The sequence below is a fragment of the Condylostylus longicornis genome, unplaced genomic scaffold (assembly GCF_029603195.1).
Source record: "Condylostylus longicornis isolate FDR11 unplaced genomic scaffold, ASM2960319v2 ptg000064l, whole genome shotgun sequence".
In the NCBI taxonomy this organism is placed as follows: domain Eukaryota; kingdom Metazoa; phylum Arthropoda; class Insecta; order Diptera; family Dolichopodidae; genus Condylostylus; species Condylostylus longicornis.
The window spans coordinates 2,118,521-2,141,820 of NW_026578032.1; the positions used below are offsets into that span (position 1 = coordinate 2,118,521).

At 20.7% G+C, this 23,300-nt stretch overlaps 1 protein-coding gene across 1 annotated transcript; it reads right to left on the reverse strand.

Moving 5' to 3' along the window:
* Window positions 1-472: 472 nt before the first annotated feature.
* On the reverse strand, window positions 473-21,751 carry LOC129612245 (Bardet-Biedl syndrome 4 protein homolog). The gene is made up of 11 exons (XM_055525786.1): window positions 21,667-21,751; window positions 21,461-21,603; window positions 13,725-13,837; window positions 9,922-10,245; window positions 9,529-9,682; window positions 8,919-9,041; window positions 7,202-7,286; window positions 6,308-6,394; window positions 5,473-5,672; window positions 902-982; window positions 473-679 (listed from the first exon to the last, which is right to left on the reverse strand). Exons 1-11 carry the CDS (start codon window positions 21,728-21,730, stop codon window positions 473-475), a joined length of 1,581 nt encoding a protein of 526 aa, XP_055381761.1. The 5' UTR covers window positions 21,731-21,751.
* Between the last annotated feature and the right edge of the window lie 1,549 nt (window positions 21,752-23,300).

Sequence of the window (23,300 nt, forward strand, 5' to 3'; positions counted from 1 at the left end):
AAAAAATTATTAAAAGAAGAAATTCTCGAAAATTTTTCTTGTTCACTGTTAAATCTTTATGAATTCTGTTCTGTTGATTTTAGTTAACTGAATTTCATGTTTATATTTTCTATTCATTCTATTCATTTCTATCATACTATTAGTTATCATTTCTTAATATTGGGCTTTAAACTATTCCTTAAAAATTATTTCGAAAATTATTTTACCAATTTGTTATACAAATATATTATATTGTTTACTTAATAATATTTTTAATATTTGTGCAGTAACGAATTGGAAATTAAAAATTTTAAATTATGCAGAATTTGAAATCCTAACTTAGAAATAAAAAATAAACATTTTAATTTGAAAATTTTGTGTAATTGCAATAAAAATTCTATTAAAATTCAAATTTAATTTTAAGTATAATAATAAATTAATTATTATTAAATATTTTCTAAAATCATATTTAATTTTGATTTTCAAATTCTCTTTATAATATAAAATTCTTTTTAATGACATCACCACCAGTACCGCTACAATTTCCATCATTCTCATTATTATCATTTTTATTATCATTATTTTTGTTTTCATCATCTTCTTGTTGATCATTATAACAATGAATTTCAACATTTTCATTATTTAAAGTTTGTTTATGTGATTCTAAATCATTTGAACTTTTATTCTTCTCAATATCATCCTTGTAATAAAATTCTTTACGTTTTTTTATACCAACTTTTGGGAAAAGACTATCTTTATTTGATTTTGTTTCATTTGTAATTGATGTTGGTGTAGTATTTGAGGCTTGTTGATTAATATCACGTAAATTTTCATTGTTATTATTATTTTCATTATCATTTTCAATATTATTTCCCTGTTGATTATTAATTTCTTTTGTTAAAAAATTTGATGGTAAATCAACTGATGTTGTAACATTTGGATTTCCTTCAAATTCTTCCTGTTGTTGTAAAAGTGCTTTCAATTTGGTTGCCTGAAATTTATACTATAAAAAAAAAATAACAATAAGAAGATTATTATTCTATATATAGAAATTTTATTTATATAAATGACGATTAAATATAAATTTTCAGTTGAAACAAATACGGAATTTTTAAATATTAACTAAATTGAAATTAAATAATTGTGTAAATCTATTCAAATTTTATGCAATGAACATATACATTATTTTTTTTACTTAAAAATTTTAAGTTAGTGCATTGGTACAAAATTTTGTATAAAGAGTAATTTAGATCTAGATTTCATTTTTAAAAATCGCTATGGTTAAAAATCCATACGTTTTGTGTTTCTGATTTTAAAAGCCCAAAAATACGTATGCATATAAATTCAAAATATTTTACTAGTTCAAATAAGTGCTCTCTTAAATTTATATCTCATTAAGTTTTACGTAGCAAAACCAATAGCTTTACAAATTAAGTGTTTAAGCATGATTTCTCAATCAGAAGAAAATTATTGCATTTAAAACTATTTAAAGGGTTATAGCCGGCAGAAATAAGTTTTCCTAATGTTCAGGACATTTACAATGTTCAGCTTATATTACTTATTTTTTTAAATATAACATAAGCCCCAAGTAATTTTCATTTTCATTAGGTGCAAATTATTTTTACAATAGTAGGATTTTAATTTTTTATTCAACTTAATGCTAATATGTTTAATTGTTTTCATATGGAGAAAATTATATTTATATGATTTTATATGGAGAAAATAAACTTATTTAATTAAAAAAAAATATATATATTCTTTAATCACTTTTATATTAATTAAAAATAGTGACTTAACAATACAAGTACTATATAATATGAGAGCTTTATTATTTAATATTTAACTTTTCAAATACTTTAAATATATTTTTTCTAATATTAACAATTCATATTGTTTTCATTGTATTCAAGTGTCCATTTTTTATTAGTTTCTCTTTTTTAATATTTTTTATATAGCAATGTGCTTTAAATATCAATATAATTAAGTAAGGTTTAAATTGTGCTCTTAACATTAATTATATAAAATAAACTAGACATGTATATAATATTTTAAAAGGACATTAATATATTATAAAATAACAATAGAAAATTAATGGTTTATAAACCTTTAAATAAGCTCATAAACAATATACATATAGATATCAAGGATATTCAATTAAGTAATTTTTTTTTAATATTATTTTATATATAACATAATATACAATTACAAATATATACATATTGTTAGTAACGACAAAGTATTTTTTAAGTAGTTCTATTACATTATTTTTATAAATATTTTATATACACAAAGGATAATTAAAAAAAAAAGAGAAAATATTTTTTATGTTTTTAATGATTTTCCTTTGCTATTGTTTTAAAATTCAAGGACAATTGAAAATTTTACACTTATGTCTATAAAAGTATGTATACATACAATATATGTCAAATATATTTTATTGCTTTATTACAAAATTTAAAATACTTAATACTACATATACTACATAGTATTCTTTATGTACAAAATAAAGAATAGAGAATTATACAAGTGCTTAAATAATAAAATCATGAATTTTTATTTAAATATTTTGTTTGTTGGTCTTTTTAATATGAAATTATGCAAATAATAATTTAATTTACTGAAAACTGAACTCTTATTTTTACTTAGAACTACTATTAATATTAAAAAATTACTACTATTACTACTGTTACTACTATTACAACTACTGCTACTACTATGAATTTTAAGCAATTTAAATTATAATAATTTGATTCATTGAAATCCTTAAGGTTCTCTCAACTGACCATAAGATTCAAAATAATTTTGCTATAATTTATTCATTTTTATGAATTCTTTGAATTCCCGAATGCATAAATATGATTTTTAAATTTCATTATTTTTAAATTTAAATTTAATTTTTAACATAAAGTTTCTACATCAGATTATTGTTAATGAATTTAAGGATTGAATTGAGAGAATATGAGGAAATTACAATTCTTAAGAAATTTTTACAGATAATATACATGTGTATCATATATTTATTATTGCATAATTTAATTAAACACTAATATTTTACATAGCAAAATACAAATTTATTCTATTTTATCTTAATATGAATAAAAATTAGATTGAATTTTGCATACATACAAATTATAAAGAAATAAAATTTTTACATTTTTAAAATAAATTGCAAGTAAAAAACTAAAATATATTTTTATCTTCTTTGGTTTTATTAATCTCTATATTTCCTACAATCTTTGCCTATTCATTTACTTTAAAATTATTTTGAACAAAGTAAAAAAAATGATATCAAGAAAGTTCATGAAAAGTAAAATTATTTATTTGAAAACCTCAAAAGGATTAAAATTAAAATTTTGTAATTTTTATTTATTTCTAGATAATTCACAAAAAAAAAAAATATTAAATTTAAAAATGTCTTCAGATATTTGTGTATAATTTATATTGAAACTGAAAACTTAACACAAAATAACAAACCACATTTTGTAAATTTTCTAATTTTTCTGATTTAATTCAATTAATCCATAACATAGAGAAGAAACAATATGGTCTGGTCATAACTGATCACATTGTATTTTTTATGAATAATATGTATTTACAAATTCAATTAAATTGATTCTTATTAACTTAACGAAATGACTGTATGAAACTATGAAAGTCATCTTTTATATCCCAACTTATAAATTTTAAGATTAAGTAACCTTTTACGTAATATACCTCTAAAATATTATTAGTAGAAATTAATTTTCTCCGATTTCCTTGAGCAAATTCAAAGCTAATTTTGTTAGAAATCAATTTTTTAATAACAAAAAATGAAATTAACTATTTCCGAAAAAAATTTTATATACTCATACAAAATATTTTTTGAATGCAAAAAAATTAACATTCCATATGTATGCAATTTCCACCCGATCACGAAATTTTGTAACTGTATCGAGAAAGTAAAAATCAAAATTACTTTTAATTCAAATTTATATTTATGCATATAATATAATGTAATTATATACATACATTTATTAATTCTTAGTTATTGTGAGAATATGTAATAAATAATCTAAATGACGACCGTTTTTAATCGTATTAAAACATAGGATTAAATAAATTTATTAAAGAAATTTAAGGTATTGAGTAAATTTATGGAGCTTATAACAAACATACATTTTGTGCCGCATTAAAAACAATAATTTTAATTTTTAAAAATTCAACGTTAAGATTGTTAAAGGAAATTAATTAAATGGCAAGAAAATTCTTGTTTAAGCTGTTTGTAATAAACCGCTTAAGTGATTATAATAATTTTTTGGTTTTCTGTAATACCTATAATTTCGAAATATTGTATAATAATATTGTTAAAAGATAGCTTTATAGTTTAATTTTATCTTATTTAATAACTTATTTACATTTAATAAAATTTTGAGGTTTTTTCACAAAAATTTTTATATTTTCTAACTAATTATTACGTGTTATAATAATATATTTTTTTCTAAAATCATATTAATTATAATATAATTAAAAACTTTCTACTAAAAATTAAATTCTTAATTATTGCAAAAATGAAAAAAATATCTATTAATGTTTTCTATTGTAAAACAAACACAAGAATTCACGAACGAAAATCTATTATTTTAATTAAAATAAAAGCCAAAAATTATGAAAATCATTTTATGGATCACAAAAAATGTACAATATTAAAAATAAATACTTTGATTGCAGCCTTACATTATGGTCAATTGAAAATTGTATTCATTAATTTAAATTGTAAATAAAAATTAACCTACATTATAATATATTTACATATTTCAAATAATTGGAAAAAAACCACAATTGAAAAAAAAAACAATAAAGTTTTTATATTTTCATTTTAAATTGGTTATTCTAAAATAAGCATTAAAGTAATAAATAAGTTACCACATTATAGGTAATATAAAATTATTTACAATTTTCTCAAGTGCTTATAATAAATACATTTTAACTTTATATAATATTATTTTGCAGCATAAGCTTTTTAAGCACAAACTTGAATAAAATTATTGATTTAATAAAGACAATTTTATGAATCGGTTTGCAAAATTTTAAATAAGCTAAATTTAATAAATTTTATAAGCATTATATAATAAATACAAACACGAAATATTAAAATTCTATTAAAATTATAATGTCACATTTTTTTTTTTACTATGATGTATGTTCTAATTTACATAAACCTTTCTTCTGTTACATAAAATAAAATTGAAATAGCAAAATAAATTAAATGATCGAGCAAAAAAATTAACACTAACAAACTCTTTAAAAATTTCTTAAGAATTTCCTTAAAAATTTTACATTTTATTATCTGAAAACATTATTTTACAAACACAATAATATTATAAGTATAATTAACTGAAATAAGAATAAACTAAATAAAAATGTAATATAAAATAAAAAAAAGCAATAAAAACTAATCTATATACATAATATTACATTACTATTTACAATTATAATCTTAAACTTACATCATACCTCTGTTGGTAGAACGAAATCTTGAGCAACATCAACAAAATCATTAAAATATTTTATAGCTAATTCAATTCTTTCAGTTTCATAACAAAATGCAGAAAAATTTAATAAAATCAATGGATTTTTCATTCCATCTGGTAATGTTGCGGCACGTTCAAATGCAGTAAATGCATTCTCATAATCTTCAAGTTTTCTTAAGCATACTAAAAAGAAAATAAAAGAAAAATTAAAATTAAAGAGAAAAATTAAAATTAAAAAGAAAAATTAAAATAAATTCATAATATTAAAATCAAAGTTACATTTATATACATTTACATAAACATTGTAAGTAATAATATAATTTAGATAATCTAAATATATTAAATATTTTCACTTACAATGTAAAAATATATTCAAAGAAAATTTAATTTAAAATTTAAGAAAATCTAATATTACATTATTGTAACATGATGTCTTAATTTAATCTTTTAATATTATAATTAAATTGAAAACTATTAAAATTGAAAAATTTAATAGAAATTATAAAATTGAAAAATTATAGAAATTATAAAATTGAATTTTATAAATTCATTTTAAATCTATAGAATTCAAATGTTTAGAAGAAATATTCATATTCAATTCATATTGTAAATTGAACAGCAACATTATATTGTATAACATGGTTGTGATAAAAAGAATTACGATTTCAACTAAAGAAATATCAAATTTTAAAATTTGAAACTATATAATTTTGGGTGAGCCACTTATATTTTACCTCACTTCTATAGCTAAATTTGTAAAATTAGTTGCTGTATCATAAATTAAATAGTGCAGCAGCTATCAAATTTTATTTACTTACTTGCAAGTAACATGTAACTTTCTGCGCTATCTTTCCGTAAACTTAAAGCAGCTGCTAATGTATGAAAAGCACTTGCATATTGTCGAGCTGTAAAGGAATATGAAAAATTTTCCATTAAAAATAAATTTTATTTCAAAAATAGGTCTATAACTAAAATGCCTTTACACTAAAAAGGAAACTTTTATCATTTTGTAACTTAAAAAAATATTTTGTTTTCCGTGTATCCTTTAAAAAATTCTTCTATCCTTTTTTTAAAAATTTTAAAGAGAAATTTTTTGTTTTCAAAAAGAAAAGTTTAGTTTTTTTTTTTTAGGTCATATTATAGGGACACTTTCATTTTTTTCTTAAATTGTGATTTAATACTAAAATATTTAATAACATAATCAAAAAAATTCTACGAATTACAAGAGGATTTCTAAGAGATTTTTTCCCTTTGAGATTTCATAATATTTTTTTTAAAATACCAAGTAAACGGATTAAGTTTAATATACCTTACAGGAAATAAAACTACTCTACTCTTTTTTAATAGTATTTTTTAACAAGTTTTTAAAAGGAAGGGTTACATTTTCTGAATGATATGATATTGTAAATAACTGAATGATATGGAATGATAATATTGCTCAAATGTTACGATTTTAATAAATTTTTTTGTTTAATATCAGTTCAAGTTTACATGAAATTGAAAGTTACTAAATTTATACATAGAATTATCGTTTTTTCTCACTTTTATATCTAGAAATTTCTCAACATATTTGATGTATATTACCAACTATTCTAGCTAGACAATTATGCCTTAGTATTCCTTAGCTACACAATTTGCAATATAATATTTCTATGTCTTGTAGTTTAATTTTGAGATTTCAAAAAATTGTTGCAGTTACCAAGAAATCTTACCAGTTATAAATATTAAGCTCAAATTATAAAGAGCATTGTAATTTGTTGGTGAAATCCAAACTGATTTACGTAAACATGAAATTGCCTAAAAATATAAGAAATAATTAGAAATTATGATAATTAAATATAATAAAATTTAATTTAACTCTAATATTATATATAAAAATTAATTGTATTCGAAAGATTTCAAAATTAAGATTTAAAATGTTACTTTAAACGATTTAAAAAAAAAAATACTTAAACACAAAAACCTTAATATAAAAATTATTTTACATTTTTTCTATTAACAGTCTGAAAAGTTTTATGCTATTCTTAATAATTAAAAATTACTTATATATATATATAAAAAAAAACTTTTGTCACTTTTTTAATAAGTGGTTGATATCTAAAGGTACACCTTTAAAAAACAAAAGAACTTTTAAAAATTTTCTTTTACAAACTTTCAAATAAAAATTATAATGAAAATTAAATAATTCTAAAAGACAAAAGAACAAAAAAACCGAACAAAATAACAATAAAAAAGCAACTTATTATTTAAGATTTATTTAATATTCCCGCAATTTTTAATTGCATAAAATTTATAATCCCCCAGTTGGAGCTTAACTATATATATTTAGTATTTAAAGTATTCATTTGAGTTGTTTTCAATTAATTTAAACAGACACAGGAAATTCTTTTATTTTATATTCCTTGTTATTATTTTTTTTTATTTTATTATTTATAACACAATGAAATAAAATACATATAGATAAAGAATTTAATTGAATTGAGATCATCTAGAACTGAAGTGGAAATCCTTAAAACAAAATCAAAAAACAAAAAGAGAAAACTTTCTCTAAAAGTATATAAAATATTTTTTGTACATAAATTTCTACACTTGTATAGGAAAATATGCTTTTATAAAACTTTCTTAATTACATTTTAATTGAAAAATATATAAATTGTTATACAGCTATATGGTTATATATTATTTATAGGTAGGTAAGTACATAATTTCTTTTATTAAATTAAAAAAAAATGGCACAGCAATTTAAGTAAGAAACATTAAAGTAAAGGTGAAGAGGACAACAACAAAAAAAAAAAAAGGTATTTTAAATGAATAATGAAATTTTAAATAATTCTGAAAGATTACATGACAATTTAAGAAGAACGATAAAAAGTAAGTCTTAGGAGATAAACAATTTAAGAAAAATTTATTGTAATGTTGTGGAAAATTTTTTAACATAAAATTTCATTAATTTCATTAATGTAATTGCAATAAATTTTTTTTTTTCACAATAAACTTTGAGTTACAAAAATTAATTTGTAACTATTTTTAATTATTTTTAAGCTTCTCAAAATAAATGCATTTATTTAATCAAATTGGTTAAAAATAAAATTTTTAATAAAGTTTTACAAGGAATTAAAATTCTTTTTTTAAAGTTAATGCTAACGATAGACGATATCAATGCATATTCCTAATTTTTAATGAGATCGGTTGTACAATTTTAAGTTTGTAATATTTATTAAAATTATTCGTTTTAAATTCTGAATATTAATTATCCAAAAGTAATAAAATATTTGCAAATTCTTTTCTAATTGAATTAATCCTAATGTAATATGAATACAAATTAATATTAAAAATAGTTTTATATCAAATTTTACAATTTTTTTTATATTAATATATCTAAAATCTAGTATATATAGATACATAGTGCTTTGATAGTTCTCTTCTTACCACTATTAATTTATTCTTTTTGAAAAAACATAAACCAATATTATTCCATAATTCAGCACATTCATATTCTTCACCTGAAATTTTTGTGTATTTTGCCAAAGCACCACCAATATCATTACGAGACTGTAAAAGAAATATAGAAAAGGAATAAGTATTAAAATGAATAATGTTAATTAAATAATTAAATTCAATTAATTGAAATAAATCTGATTTCTTTTTAAGTTTTGAAAATTGTTTGAATATTGAAAAATTTATAAAAAACCGCTATATAAGTTCTAGAAAGTTGTTCCACTTTTTGAAAATCAAAGTGCTTTAATTTTAATATCAAGTACCGAAATGGTAATTTTTTCTGAATAGAAATAATTACTAGCGCAAGCTAAAATAAATTGGTAATATTTATTTCAAGTACAATTTCAAATTAAAAAATTAATATTTTTTTGAAAATATTTAACAACCCTTTAACAAGAAATAATTTACAACTTTTGTACAATTCATTTGAATATTAAAAAAATTACAAAATAGATGGATGAAAGTATTGAAAATCGAGTAGAAGAAAAAAACATTTCCATTTTATAAAAAGTATTAGTGGGTTTCTTTTTTCTTAACTTACTTGTAATATTGCACCAAATGCCAAAAGTCCTTTTGAAAATTTATCATTGATACTAGTAACTTCAATTAACTTATCAAAGGCCCTTTGTGGATCATTCACTTTTAAATATAAGACACCAATTTCTGTTAAAATCTCTTGATTCTCTGGTACAATTCTACAAATAAAACCGATTTAAAAAATAATTTTTTCCTTTTTTCTCAAAGAAAAATGAAAAAAATATTGAACCAAAAGTTCTTTAAAAATTTAAATTGAAAAAGATAAAAATACGAATCTCTTTCATTTTCTTAAGTTCCTCTTGTTACGTTAAATCTTTCTTGATTTTATTAAGAATTTTGTGCTTAAAATACCTTATTGACATATAAAAGCAAAAGAAATAGTGAAAATAATACTTACTGCAAACAGTTTTCAAGGATTTCAATTGCTTTATTATATTCTCTTTCATTTCTATAAATTTCTGCTAGTCTTTTATAACTTTCAAATTTTTTTCCAATTTGAATTGCTTTTTGATAATATTCTTTAACTTCATTCATAAGATTTGAATTATTTGAATCTAATGATGATAATTTTTTCCCTGATTCAAATTTCTGTTGTATATTCCATTGTAATATTTCAGCAATATAATGACATATTTCTGGATCTGGTCTACGTAATTGTGTTGACATTCTTTCAGCTTCTCTAAATACTCCCATTGATTGTTTAAAACGACCCATTGAATATCTAAAACAAAAAATTATATAAAAGAAAATTTAGTTGATATAAAAAATTAATTTTTGATTTCGGTTTTAAAATATAGTCAAAAATCAATCTCCGCCTTGCTATATACATTTTATATAGGAAATCTTTAAGACTACAGTTTTTCATGCCACAAAGCAAATCGGAGCTGATTTGAACAGATTTAAACAGCTGATTTAAAGAAAAGACAGTAGATCTTTTAATTTTAAGTAGTACCCTACACTAGTAACTTGTTAATTGAAGCATCCATTTAAAACTTTGAACATTATACTTTGATGAAATTTCTTAAAAAAAAAAAATAAATCAATGGTATCAATTGGCGGTTTAAATCCCCTTGTTTTCATCATCTTTAATTAAACTATAGAAATAATCGATAATTCAATAGAGCAATATTTATAATAAGTACCAATATTTTGAGCATTTACAAGTATTTTTGAATCTAAATATAGAGTATGCTTTGAAATCCTACATATTAAACGAAAATAGAAAATTAACAACAGTAAAAAATCAATTTTTCTCATTTCAGAAATACAAAGTGCACTTGAAAAATAAAAATTTTCTATATACAACTGGATATGTTTATACATTCACATATGTGTACATATTAAGTTCAAATACAAGAGTACACATGTGGTGAAGAAATTCAAATGGGATATGGGGTACATGAATTTTTCTGACAAAAACACTAATAACCACAACATGTACTAGTTAATTTTAACAAAAAAAATAACATACATTTTAATATACATGTTCATATACCATATAAAAAGAATGGTAAAGGAAATCATAGTACACAATTCTAATAATTGCAATCTAAAAGAAAGAGATGCAATGGAATTTAAAAGGATAAATATTATACAAATCAGTTTTTAACTTTTTTTTTACAATAGATTTAAGTAGGATTATAGGAATTATAGATTATTTGGTTGGGCGACCTCATTATATGGTAAGAACCAATATACAATTGGTTTCTGTTATGAATTGTTTAACACCAAAAAATTAAATGTAGTTATAAAATCAGTGAATTATTATTTTGCGTTGTTGCTAGTAGAACAAATTTAAAGAGTGTAGTTTCTAGTCTTTGAGTTCTAAATTTATTATAAAATTATTTTAGAAATTTAAACATTTTATTAGTAAATACCAATTAAAATTGTCATTACAGTTTATTGGAGAATTATTAATCAAAATTTAATTTATACTAAAAATACCATATATGAGATATAAATGTGAAAAATTATTAATTTCTGTTAAGGAATATAATTTTGACTGCTATTAATTTGACTCTATTTTAATAATACATCCTAGATTTCAGTAGATGCTTGAGATTAGTTTTGTCTTAAATATTAATAAAGGTACTTATGATATAAAGGAAGTGTTTGAAGTTAGAAAATATGATTATAACCCTAAAACTAACAATGTATAAAACTATTCATAGTTTAAAGAGCTCCTTATTAAAAAATTTATAAATTATTTTAATGGGATTCAGATTTTTTTTTTAATTTTGAAAATTTATAGTATTATAATTTTGTATTCTATTTACAATTTCTTTTATCACTTAAAACTAAAACTTATTTTAAAAGTTTTCGAAAATTTTAATGAAAATATTATTGTTTCCTATACAATTTACATGTAAATTCTAAAGAACAACATATGCTCAGAGTTCTTAAACTGAGTAAAAATAAACTTATATTTTTAAAATAATTTAAAATTTTTCATAAAATTTTTACAAAATTTGTAACTTATGAAAGAATTTATTGAAAACAGAAGTATACTAAATAATTTCTGATGGTATTATTCCCTAAGAAGCAAGGATATATATCTTAACAAATCATTGATATTGAATATCTTTTAAATATTTAAATTGGAGAATTTCATTTTAAATTATTACAATTAAATTCTAGAAAAATATTAAGAATTATATTCAATTTTAAGGCATTATAATAAATAACATAAAAAATGTCTTAAAAATCCTGTGTTTTGGCATTGAATTTAAAAATTTTGTAAAGAAAAAGTATATTAATATTAAAAATTTACAATGATATTTTCAAAGCAGATACTCTATACTCTATAGTTTATAAAATGATATTGTAATCAAACTAACAATAACAAATTATACAAAATACAAAAATAATACAAAAATTAATTTAATTTTATTTAAAATTATTGATTCAATCTATTATTTATGAATTAAAATTTTAAATATAGAATTTAGAATTTAATTATATTTAAACTCATTAACTTATTATTAATCACATAAAATAATAAAAATTTTAATAATTTCTTACATTTCGAAAAATTTCATCTTTTAAAATTTAAATTTTAATAAAATCAATCGTTTCTGGATGAAAAATATGAACATTTTCAGTATAGCAATGTGAAATACTACTGAGATTTTCATTATAAAAGCAAAATTATTTTTTAATTATATTTAAATTTAACAAAAAAAAAAACATTATTTTACATTTAATTACAATAAAATTGTTTTAAAATTTTTTTCAAATTAGACAACAATTTTGTTAACCCGCTGACTTTTATACATAAATTTTTCCTTTTTCTTTAATAAAAATATTTTTATAAATGAAAATTTTTTCTTGTGATAATTGTAATATTTTAATATTAAAATTATTATTTATTCTTTTAAAGAGTTTTTTCTTTTATTTTATTTTAAAAAATATTTCTTTTTTTTATGTAAATGGTTGTCCATTTCAGTGAAATGAACCTTTCTTTTATAATTTATTTTTTCAAAAGATATTTATAAATAAATTCCAACTTTTTTAACAAAAAAATTTCATTCATAGCTTTGCTGATTTTTATTACTTTTAAAAGCAGTACAAAAATTTAGTATGAATTTTTTTTTTGTTTTATAAAAGTTCCTGATTTTTTAATATATTTTCCTTTTCGGAATATTCGTAATTTTTTCGAAATTATCTTTTATTCAAAAATAAATTTTGTATTGAGTGTGCATTTGTAATTACCAAGAAAACTCTTTTAAATAAAAGGCAAAAATAAAGTTATTTAAAAATCATTTGAGTTATATGAAAATTTCATTATTATTATAAGTAATTACTTAAAAATTAAGTTTACTGAAAATAATATACTTATCTACTTATTAATTTATAATATAAAAACAAATATTTGCAATGAAAATTAAATTATTATATTTTGAATTTAATTCTTAGAAGGTTTGAGAATTATTTGGAAAATATTGTTTGTTATTAATTATTATAAAAAGCATTATATAAGAATAAAATTTATTCCTCATTTTCTTCTCAATCGGCGAGTAAGAAAGTGAGATACAGAATGACGCTTTAATTCTATGTTAATAATATTCAAGATTTTTGTCTATCTTATCTAAATTATTATAAAAACGAAATTTTAGCCATTCACAACTCTGAATTTTAATAAAAATACTTAAATAATCTTAATTACAATTAGTATTATTTATGGTGTCATCATGTACTCACAATGTTTTACCAATTTCTTTATAAGTATCCAAATTATTTGAATTGAGATCGATTGCTTTTTGAAAACTTTTAATTGCTGCAAATAAATCACCTTCTTTTCGTTCAATCAAACCCTAAAATAAAAAAGAAGAAAACAATTTATTAGAAAATTTTCAATTTAAAACAAAAATATCAAAAACAATTTATAATGATTGTGTTTGATAGAAATTCGAAAAAAAATTATTTTTAACTTATAGTTATTAATGCAAACGTATGGGACCATTATATTTTGTTTTGGGAGTACTATTAATTCTTGAACATTCTGTATACTACATACTCTATTTATACCTCTGTATTCTGTACAGAATTTTTCATTGACATTCTTTTTTAACAACAAATTAATATTCTTTTGAAATGGTGCATATGTAGTTTAATAGAGACTTCCTAACTCAAAATTCTGAGACATTATCTCTGCTTTTCTCATGTTCCAGTGTTTGAAACATTTAACTTTTCAATTTTTAATGTAGAATTCATTTATTTTTCATATTACACGTAAAATTATCCAACCTTGAATTCACAAATAAACAAAAAAATTTAGAATTTCCAAAAAAAAAAATTTTTTTTTCTATCGAAAAATGGAGACATTTCTTTTTCCGAGAGAAAAATACTTTGTAACTTTCAAGTGTGTGTGAAACTTTTTCAAAAAATTTTTATAAAAAAAAAAAACGAAAATTGAAAAATTTTGTCCTTTTTTTTTTGCTTGTGACCAAACCGAATTTTATAATAGTATTGAACTCACAAGAGAGTTATTGAATGAATACGTTGCTCATATTTCAATATTTTAGATCTTATTTGAAATTAAAACATTAAAAAAGTAAGTAGATACAAGGAATTTATTGAAGATATAGGTCCTTTACTATAGTAAATTACATTAGCAACTGTTGTATAAACATAGATATATGCACATTATACTCTTATTAACTTGTTCTTTTTACTTTTATAGACCATGTCAAACAAGGACAAAAATTAGTTATGGTTCTAGCTAATATCATGCCTTACAACTAAACTGAAATTAAAAATTTTGTTAATAAATAGATTAATTTAGTAAATGAATATTATAACCTATTGAAGATTGTGATTATAAAAAAAATTTCCAAAGTTTGTTAATTTTTAACGAAGTCCGTGTTCTGTTTTTTAACTGTGCAATAATCTGCGAGAGCTGAAGTACCTAAATATACAAAGACTTGTATAATAAGTTTAACTTGAAATTTAATAAAAAAAGAAAGAGTTTTATAATAACAGATCGTAAATATAGCAAATCAAACGTTAAGATTACGCCCTACAAGACATATTTAGTTAGAACTAATGAAGAAAACGCCACGTGTATGTAAGCGGTTCGCTAACACCGATTATAACCTTAACGTTTCAAAACTGCTCTATATACTTAAAAATATTCAAAATTATTTTTTATCTTTGATCTAAGAAACGTAAAAAAAAAACATTTTTTTTTTCAAGCTGAGAAATTAGAGTTGACTGAATTAAAAAAAAGGACTACTACATTTTTCATATAAATATACAAGGACAAAAAAAAAAAAAAGGATGTAATGTAGTAACAAAAAAAACGAAATATGTATTAAAAAAAAAAAACACACAAATTGTATAGAAAAAAAATATTCACAAGGTCATCGCATCTCAAAAAAAATATTTTACAAAGTGACTCTTCCTTCTCTAAAGAGAACTTCTAACAAAAACATTATGTCTTAGAGATTATAATTGACCTAGAAATTGAAAACCAAAACAAAATCCTTTCAAATACATATATGACAATTGTAGAATCATTCAAAGATAATTTAAAAAGGAATTCATGAATTTTATTTAGTAATATTCTTAGAAATAAAATAATATCAAAATAATACAATTGTATGGATTTTGTTTCTTTTATTGTAAGTTCCAAAATAATATTATATGTACTTGAATTATTTACAAAAACAGATTAGCATAAAATTAAATAAAAAATATTTTAAATAATATTTTTTGTTAAACTCTTAAAAATTATGTTTTGTGTAATAAAAGAATCTTGATTTAAATGCATAATATTTTTTAAAATTTGGTAAACATTTCTTTAAAAATAATAATTTCAATTTAAATTCGGCGAATTTATAGATAAAAACTATGTCAGAGTAATAAAAATTTTTTTGTTTATTAATGCTTAAGTGTTTATTGTATTTTATTATTTTATATAGAAATTAATTATTTTTTTAGAAAATTGGTTCTATTCCAAATAAATGAATAAAGAAGAATAATTTTAAAAGGTTGCCTCAAAATGCCTCAAATTAATTAAATTTTTCAAATTACTATTGTCACTTTTTAGTTGTCCTACATTTTACTACCCGCTTAACAGTAGCAGACTATTGAGTAATTAAATTGGCACTAGAGAGTAGTTGCATGTATTTGCAAATACATACGGAAATATTCTACAAAAAATAAAATTGTACTATTATATAAGAACGTTATGAACCTGACAATAATTGCATTCTATACATTTATTCTAGTTCGAATCCGCATGTAGACTTGTAAACAACTCGTTTCCAAAAATGTTATTGAAAACATAATATAAAAATTGTTATTGTGTATATCAATCATTATTTACAAACTGCATTTGAGTCCGATTATTCTCTAGCTTCAGCCTGCAATACACTGATCTAAAAAAAAAAAAACCGTCACATCTTATTTTTTAACATTCTCTTTCCATCTTCCAGTAAAGTCATCTTGAATTCTTTAGAAAAATTTAATATTTTATTATTTTTTCCTTTTTTTCAACAAATCAAAATATCAAAAACATGCAAATATTTTTATTATTTTTTAAATATTTTATTTGTTTACTTCGTATGCGAGGAATCTGATATTTGCTTAGAAAATTTTTTTGAAACCCTTACTACGTTACATCATTAATTGATTTCATTAAAGTGAAATTACTGGATTAGGAATTAGATGGATTCGTTTCTACTATTAAATTACTTTTCTAATAACATTCGTTCCTATTTCGATTAAATCGCTCAAATTAATTTAAAATATTTAATTAAATTAAAATTTTATAAAAATCAATATTGAATGTAAAAATTAATGAAATAATTTTAAGCAACACTAAAAATGTACAAAATATTTTGAGTGTTTCATCCAACTGAACATCAAATTTTTATCAAATTTAATTTTAATAATTTGGTTACTACTAAACCACCACAAATAATAATTAAAAGTTTTTCACGAGAAATTAAGTTGTATAACCACATTTAAAATAATTAATTAAATATTTTTGATTTCCAAAAAATTTCCACAAATTTCCTTATTTATTAGAATAGTTTCCTATTGTTTGATATTTTATGTTTAATTTCATATTTTCCTAGACTCATTTCCGTGTTCATTTTGGCCATTACAAATCACTAAAAGACAATAAAATGTAAATTAATATATAAAAGCATTAAGGAAATAAAATAATATTTTTCATTTTAATCCACTAAAATTCAAATAAAATCAGAAATATTTTTAAATCAAAATTGAATTCTCATAAATTTAATTGTTATAAAATTCCTACATACACTCTTTTGTATTTAATATTTGCGTAGGACCAAAGTTAAATATTTTAAATTAATTAAAATAAAAGAGATTTTAAATTTAAATAAATTTTCTAATTAATTTACGTACGTTATGTGCATACACAATACAATTCTAAAATAAGATTCTTATGAAAATTTAAAATGTCAGAAAAGCTTTGTTTCTTTACTTTGTAAAATTATTGTTAATAAAAGGCGGAATTGTGTTTTTTGTTTTATAATCAAATTTCATATTAATTTTAAAAATATTTTAACCAAAATAAATTCTTTTAAAATAATAAAATAAAATATCTTCCTAGATCCTACATATTTTATATGTTTTAATAAAATTTCTAAGAAAAATTTTTTCCACAAACTTTGAAAGAACTTAATTTTTCATATATGAACATATTTGTCAATTAAAACATGACAAAAAAATACAAAATTTAATTAAATTGTACTAACTCTTATATAATAAGGTTTTAATAAACACATATTTTTCTAATATTGTTAATACGCGTGTAATACCTACTCGTAATATAATTAACCATCTGCTCTTAAATATGTTTTCTATGATTTACTGTGAAAATTAATTATTAAATTTAATTACTATGAATCCTCATGCATCATTTTAATAAATTTGCTATATTCTAAAAAATAGAAAGAAATATAAAATATCATTTTGTTATTGATGAATCTATTTTCTATTAAAACCAATTAATTTTTAATTTAAATAAATAATAATGTACTTACATAATTAGAACAAAAAGCAAAACTACACAATTTATTCTACTTATAAATTTGATGACCGAATGGCAGTTTTATAGAAGTAGGATAAACGAAATAGACGATTAACTAAATTCGTTTTCATTGTTTTCTTATAAATATCTTTGAATTTAAAATTTCTGCTTATTGTGTAGAAAAAGTCTACAAAATAAGCAGGAAACGAGATGAAAAAGAAAAATGTCCAAGCATTGAATAGTGTAAAACACATTTCTCTTATAATACAAAAAATTTTACTGATGAAAAATAAAAGTTATTTAAAGGAAGTTTAATAATTAAAAATAAATTATGAAATTGCTGTAAAATAGGATTATAGCTTTTCATTGAGTTCAAATTCTTTTCGTAAATATTCCCCCATATTGTGATTCCATATGTAACAATGCTGTTAAAGATGCTCTAATAAAGTGATGTTTTGTTGCATATTGATATGCGCAAAAATAACGAACAGATAAAGAAGATCGAAATAAGAAATTCGAGCCCTGGCAGCCGAGGGTGTTGATAATATTATTATAATTTATTATATAATGTTATATAAAATAAATAAATAAATAAATAAATAAAGAAATTCGAATACATTACTTATAGACTGAATTTTTCAAAACTCTAAATGAGAATTTGTATTGTAATATTATAAATGGATTAAAATGTATTCGTCCTATAACTTCATCTATGATTTACATTACTTTTACAATTCCATATCAATCTAATAAATCTGTATTTACTTAATTTTATTGTTTACTTAAGTATCCTAGAGTTTCCAACATTTCAACTAAACTAAATTATTTTTATCATATTTCAATTCTATTTATATTTTATATGTTTTATACATGTACCTCTTTATAATTTTTAAATAAGAATTTCTAGTCTAGACCTTTGATTGGTATTTCTTTGCACTTTCAATGTGACGTCATTAAGTGATAAAATAAATATTACATATGTATAAATATAACATAACATACATAAATTTGATTTCAAATTTCTATATACTTCCATAATTGTATATAACTATTATTCTTTCCAGTTCTCATATATCAAAAAATATCATATTTCGGTTCACTTACGTATATCAATAAATTTTTCATGAAAACTTTCTTACTCATTATAACTTTAGAATGATTTATAAAACTAAACCAATAAATAACTGAAAAGAAAAATCAAAAACTTAATGATGTGGTCAATTCATAATCGATAGATCTATCTTACAAAACAATTCTTCTTGGATTTACAAAATAATTCTGGTATACAAGGAGACAATTTACAGGGAATTGAGTTAAAATTATAAGTTGAACTGGAGATCGAGGTAATTTGACCGGTTTTCATAATTGAATAAAGCAAATAAAAAATTAAAACATTTTTTGCTCGAGTGATTTTAATCCTTGTTTTCTTTCTAATATAAACCAAATAATGGAAAACTAAAATAGAAGATCTTACAAACCTGATAATAGAAAACAATTCAATTCTTATAAAATGTGGCACGAAAACAAGACTTGCTTTACTATAAAACTACATGGTCGATAAAAAATTATGTGCAACATACGTTATCAACTACCAATTGCATCAACAACAGTTATAACACTGTTAAATAATAAAATATTATAAAACTTTTATATAATTTTAAGTAAGGTTACAAAAACCTTGTATACAAGGATACACTTACATACATGGGAAAAAAATTAATAAATTTTCTTCTCTTTTATTTTCTATCAAAACTTTAAATAATCTAGAGACTGTCAACTCAACAAATAAATAATAAAAATGTCTTTAAAAAGAAAAAAATAAAATGTTAAGATTTTTTTTTTCATATTTTATTTCTATACAAAACAAAATACCTATCTACATACTTACTTACATACTTATATATGTAATCATAACTATTATATAATTAGATTAATACAAGTTATACACATTTTTTTTTTGTGCAAGTAGTTCACATTCATTATAATTTATCTTCTTTACATTCTTCTATAAATCATAATTTATAATGTGAAAATGTATTTAAAATGCAAAAAGGATTCTTAATTATCTTGCAATTAAATTGTGTATTAGGAGCGTTAGTTTAATTTTTGATGTACCAACCTATGTAAGCATGTATGAGTATGTACATAAGTTCCCACATGTAAAGTAAAAGTGAAAAATTAATTTACACAAGTTTCAAGAGCCTGTCTGGTATGATATATGTATTTTTATATTAATTAGGTTTTGCTTTAAATCAAGGATAAAATTTTTAAGTTTTATTTTACTTGATAACAGCTCTTAATATATAAAATTTAAGATTTTATACATTGCATTACTTACTATGTACCTAACTATACTTTAGAGATCATTATCATATTAAATAGATTTTAGATATTATTCAAGGACAAAACTGTACAAGAAACCCCATAATAGATTTTAATAATATTTAATGATAAAGATTTCTAAAAGATTTTTGAATGAGTTGAAAGGTACCTACATATTATATCAAAAATACATGAGCATGAATTGCAAGGTAATGAAATATCAAAAATAATTTTGATAATTTAATTAATATTATTTAGAAATATTAAATAGTGTAATGCAACTATATTCCTACTTAATTACTTAATGTGTAAATCCAAATAAAATTAAATTAGCAATACTAGGATACTTGTACAAATTTGTAAATGAAATTTTTGGTTTCCAACAAGTACCTCCAGTCTATGTATTCCTAATCTATAATGTACTTAGACTTTTAAATATAATTAAAATACATAATTAATTATTTGATTTAAAAATTACAAAGTTGTTTAAACCGAATAATAATTTAGATTTTAAAATTAATTGTAATTATGGACTTTAAATTTTTGTGTTATAAGTAATGTGCCTTGAATGTACGTTATACGGAAACGCGTTACGAATAAAATTTTAAAAACCAGGAACAGAAAATTAATTAGACAGGGACATATTTCAAAATCCTACTTTTGTATTTAAAAATCGGTATGAAAATCCAGCTACAAAATTTACTGATCACGCAGATATTAACTACCGCCAACCACCTACGAATTATTTGTTAGGTTAGATCTTGAATTTGAATATATTATGTATTTGATTTTGAATTGGCATTCGAAATGTGGGCGAATCTTCAGGTACTTAAATAAGTTTTCTGAAGAAAAGAATTTTCCTAAAAAACTATGATCATTTTTCGGTTCTATTCTACCAGCGTCTATTCTACTTATTTGATTTGTGTAATAAGTTATTAACAACATACCAAATCAATGTACAGGTGCACCTACCTATGTAGCTGTAACATATGTACATAATGCAATCGCACAAGTTCATTTAAGTATTGTACGATTTAAAAAATGTTAAGCTAAAAAAACTTTAAAAATCCAATTTAATTTGACTTAGCCTAATGATAGAACTTACCCGTACAAAATATAAATAATCAGCATTAATATTTTCAACTAATTGACGTTCTATTAAAACCCGGCACATATCAAAATCTTGACGAGCATAATAAATGTGAAGTAACCAATTTAAATTCTCAGTTTGAACAAATGGTTTTTCAACTAAAAAAAAAAATACATCATATTACGCATTTGGAAATTTGTGCAAAATAAAATATCACAAACCTTTTTTTACAACTTCTAATGATGGCAAATTTGGTGTCTTCCCATTACAATAAGGATCAGCCATTTTTTATTTGTGAGAATAAAAGATTTTATAGGAATTATTTTATTTTGAGTGTCTTTTAAATAAGTTATAAGCACTTTCAAATCCAAATTATCTAATGACTTCTTCAGAATCAGAAGGTACGAAGCTAAAATCTTTTTTGTTTTGAACTGCTTACACCATGGTAACCGAGTAATCAATGCAAATTCTAATAAAAAATTAGTTTTTTAATCAAATTCGCAAGTGTTTTAATAACATTTCGTGTTTTTGAAAATAAATTTCTTAAAAAAAGATTTCACAAATTCGTTTCTACATTTGCTAATTTAAAAATAATAAAATAAGAAATTAAATACTAACATTTTTGTAAATTTTTGGCTCCATAACTGTAATAAATACAAATATTCAGTTGTCAAGTAAATAAATTTGCGACATCTAGCATATATTAGGAAATACTTCAAAAAATTCCATATATATCTAGTTAACCTATTAAACACTAGATGACATATGAATGATTTTGACATTTAGGTTATTATTTATGAAGTATCAAAATAATAAAACACTAAAAATTTAATCGATTTTTATGCTATATTTAGTAATGCCAGTACATCGGAAAAATTTTATTGCCTCAATAATATGTTTCCACTTTTATTTGCATATATAAAAAATATTATAAAATATATATAATCAACTGTATAAAATATGAAATTTTTTTTCGGTTGTTTTTCAAGTTCATTAATTGTATAAGTCTATAATCAAACGACGGAACTAAAAACGTATTATTCATATATTTCAAAACACCAAAAAAAACTTTTTTACTTTCAATTTTTTTAATTCTTGGGCCCCTTCAACAGACCGAATTTAATTTTAATTATTTTATTGAAAAGTAATATACTTTGTCTAGTGGATGTGTCTTGCTTTTTTTTTAACAAAAAATACATATTTTTTAATTTTATATTTTATTTTAAAATAATAGTTTGACGTTGTCAAAAAACAGCTTAGGTATTTGTCAACCAAAATATTTTAAAATTAACTTAAAGCTTATTATTTTTTAAAATAAATTTATGAAGAGGCTCATTTTGTTAATTTAATTCTTAAAAAATATTTTATTTTCCCGTTGAAGCATAATTTTTTTCAATTACGTTGGTATTATGTGATTAGTGATTTGACACAAAATTTTGTGTATAAATTATTACTTTTAAAATTTGATTATTCTCTACTATTTCCATACAAAATAATTTTTATATAGAAAGTACATTATACGAACAACAAAATAATGACAGTTATAGAAAATTACAAGTGTAATGCATTGTATTTTATTGTATAAATAATTAAATATAAACAAAAAAAAAAAAATCATTTTCTGAAATTCCAAAAATTTTGGAAAAACCTAAAAATTTTTTCATGTCATTAGCAATTATTTTACAATATTCCCAATTAATAAATAGGTATCTACATTTTTATTTTTATTATGACATTATAGTAATGCCATACTATTAAAAAAAATCTTTCATATACAAAACAAATTTGTAAGAAAAAGACAACTCTATATAAATCTTTCATTTTATAAAATCTTTTTTTTGTTCCTTTTTTTTAT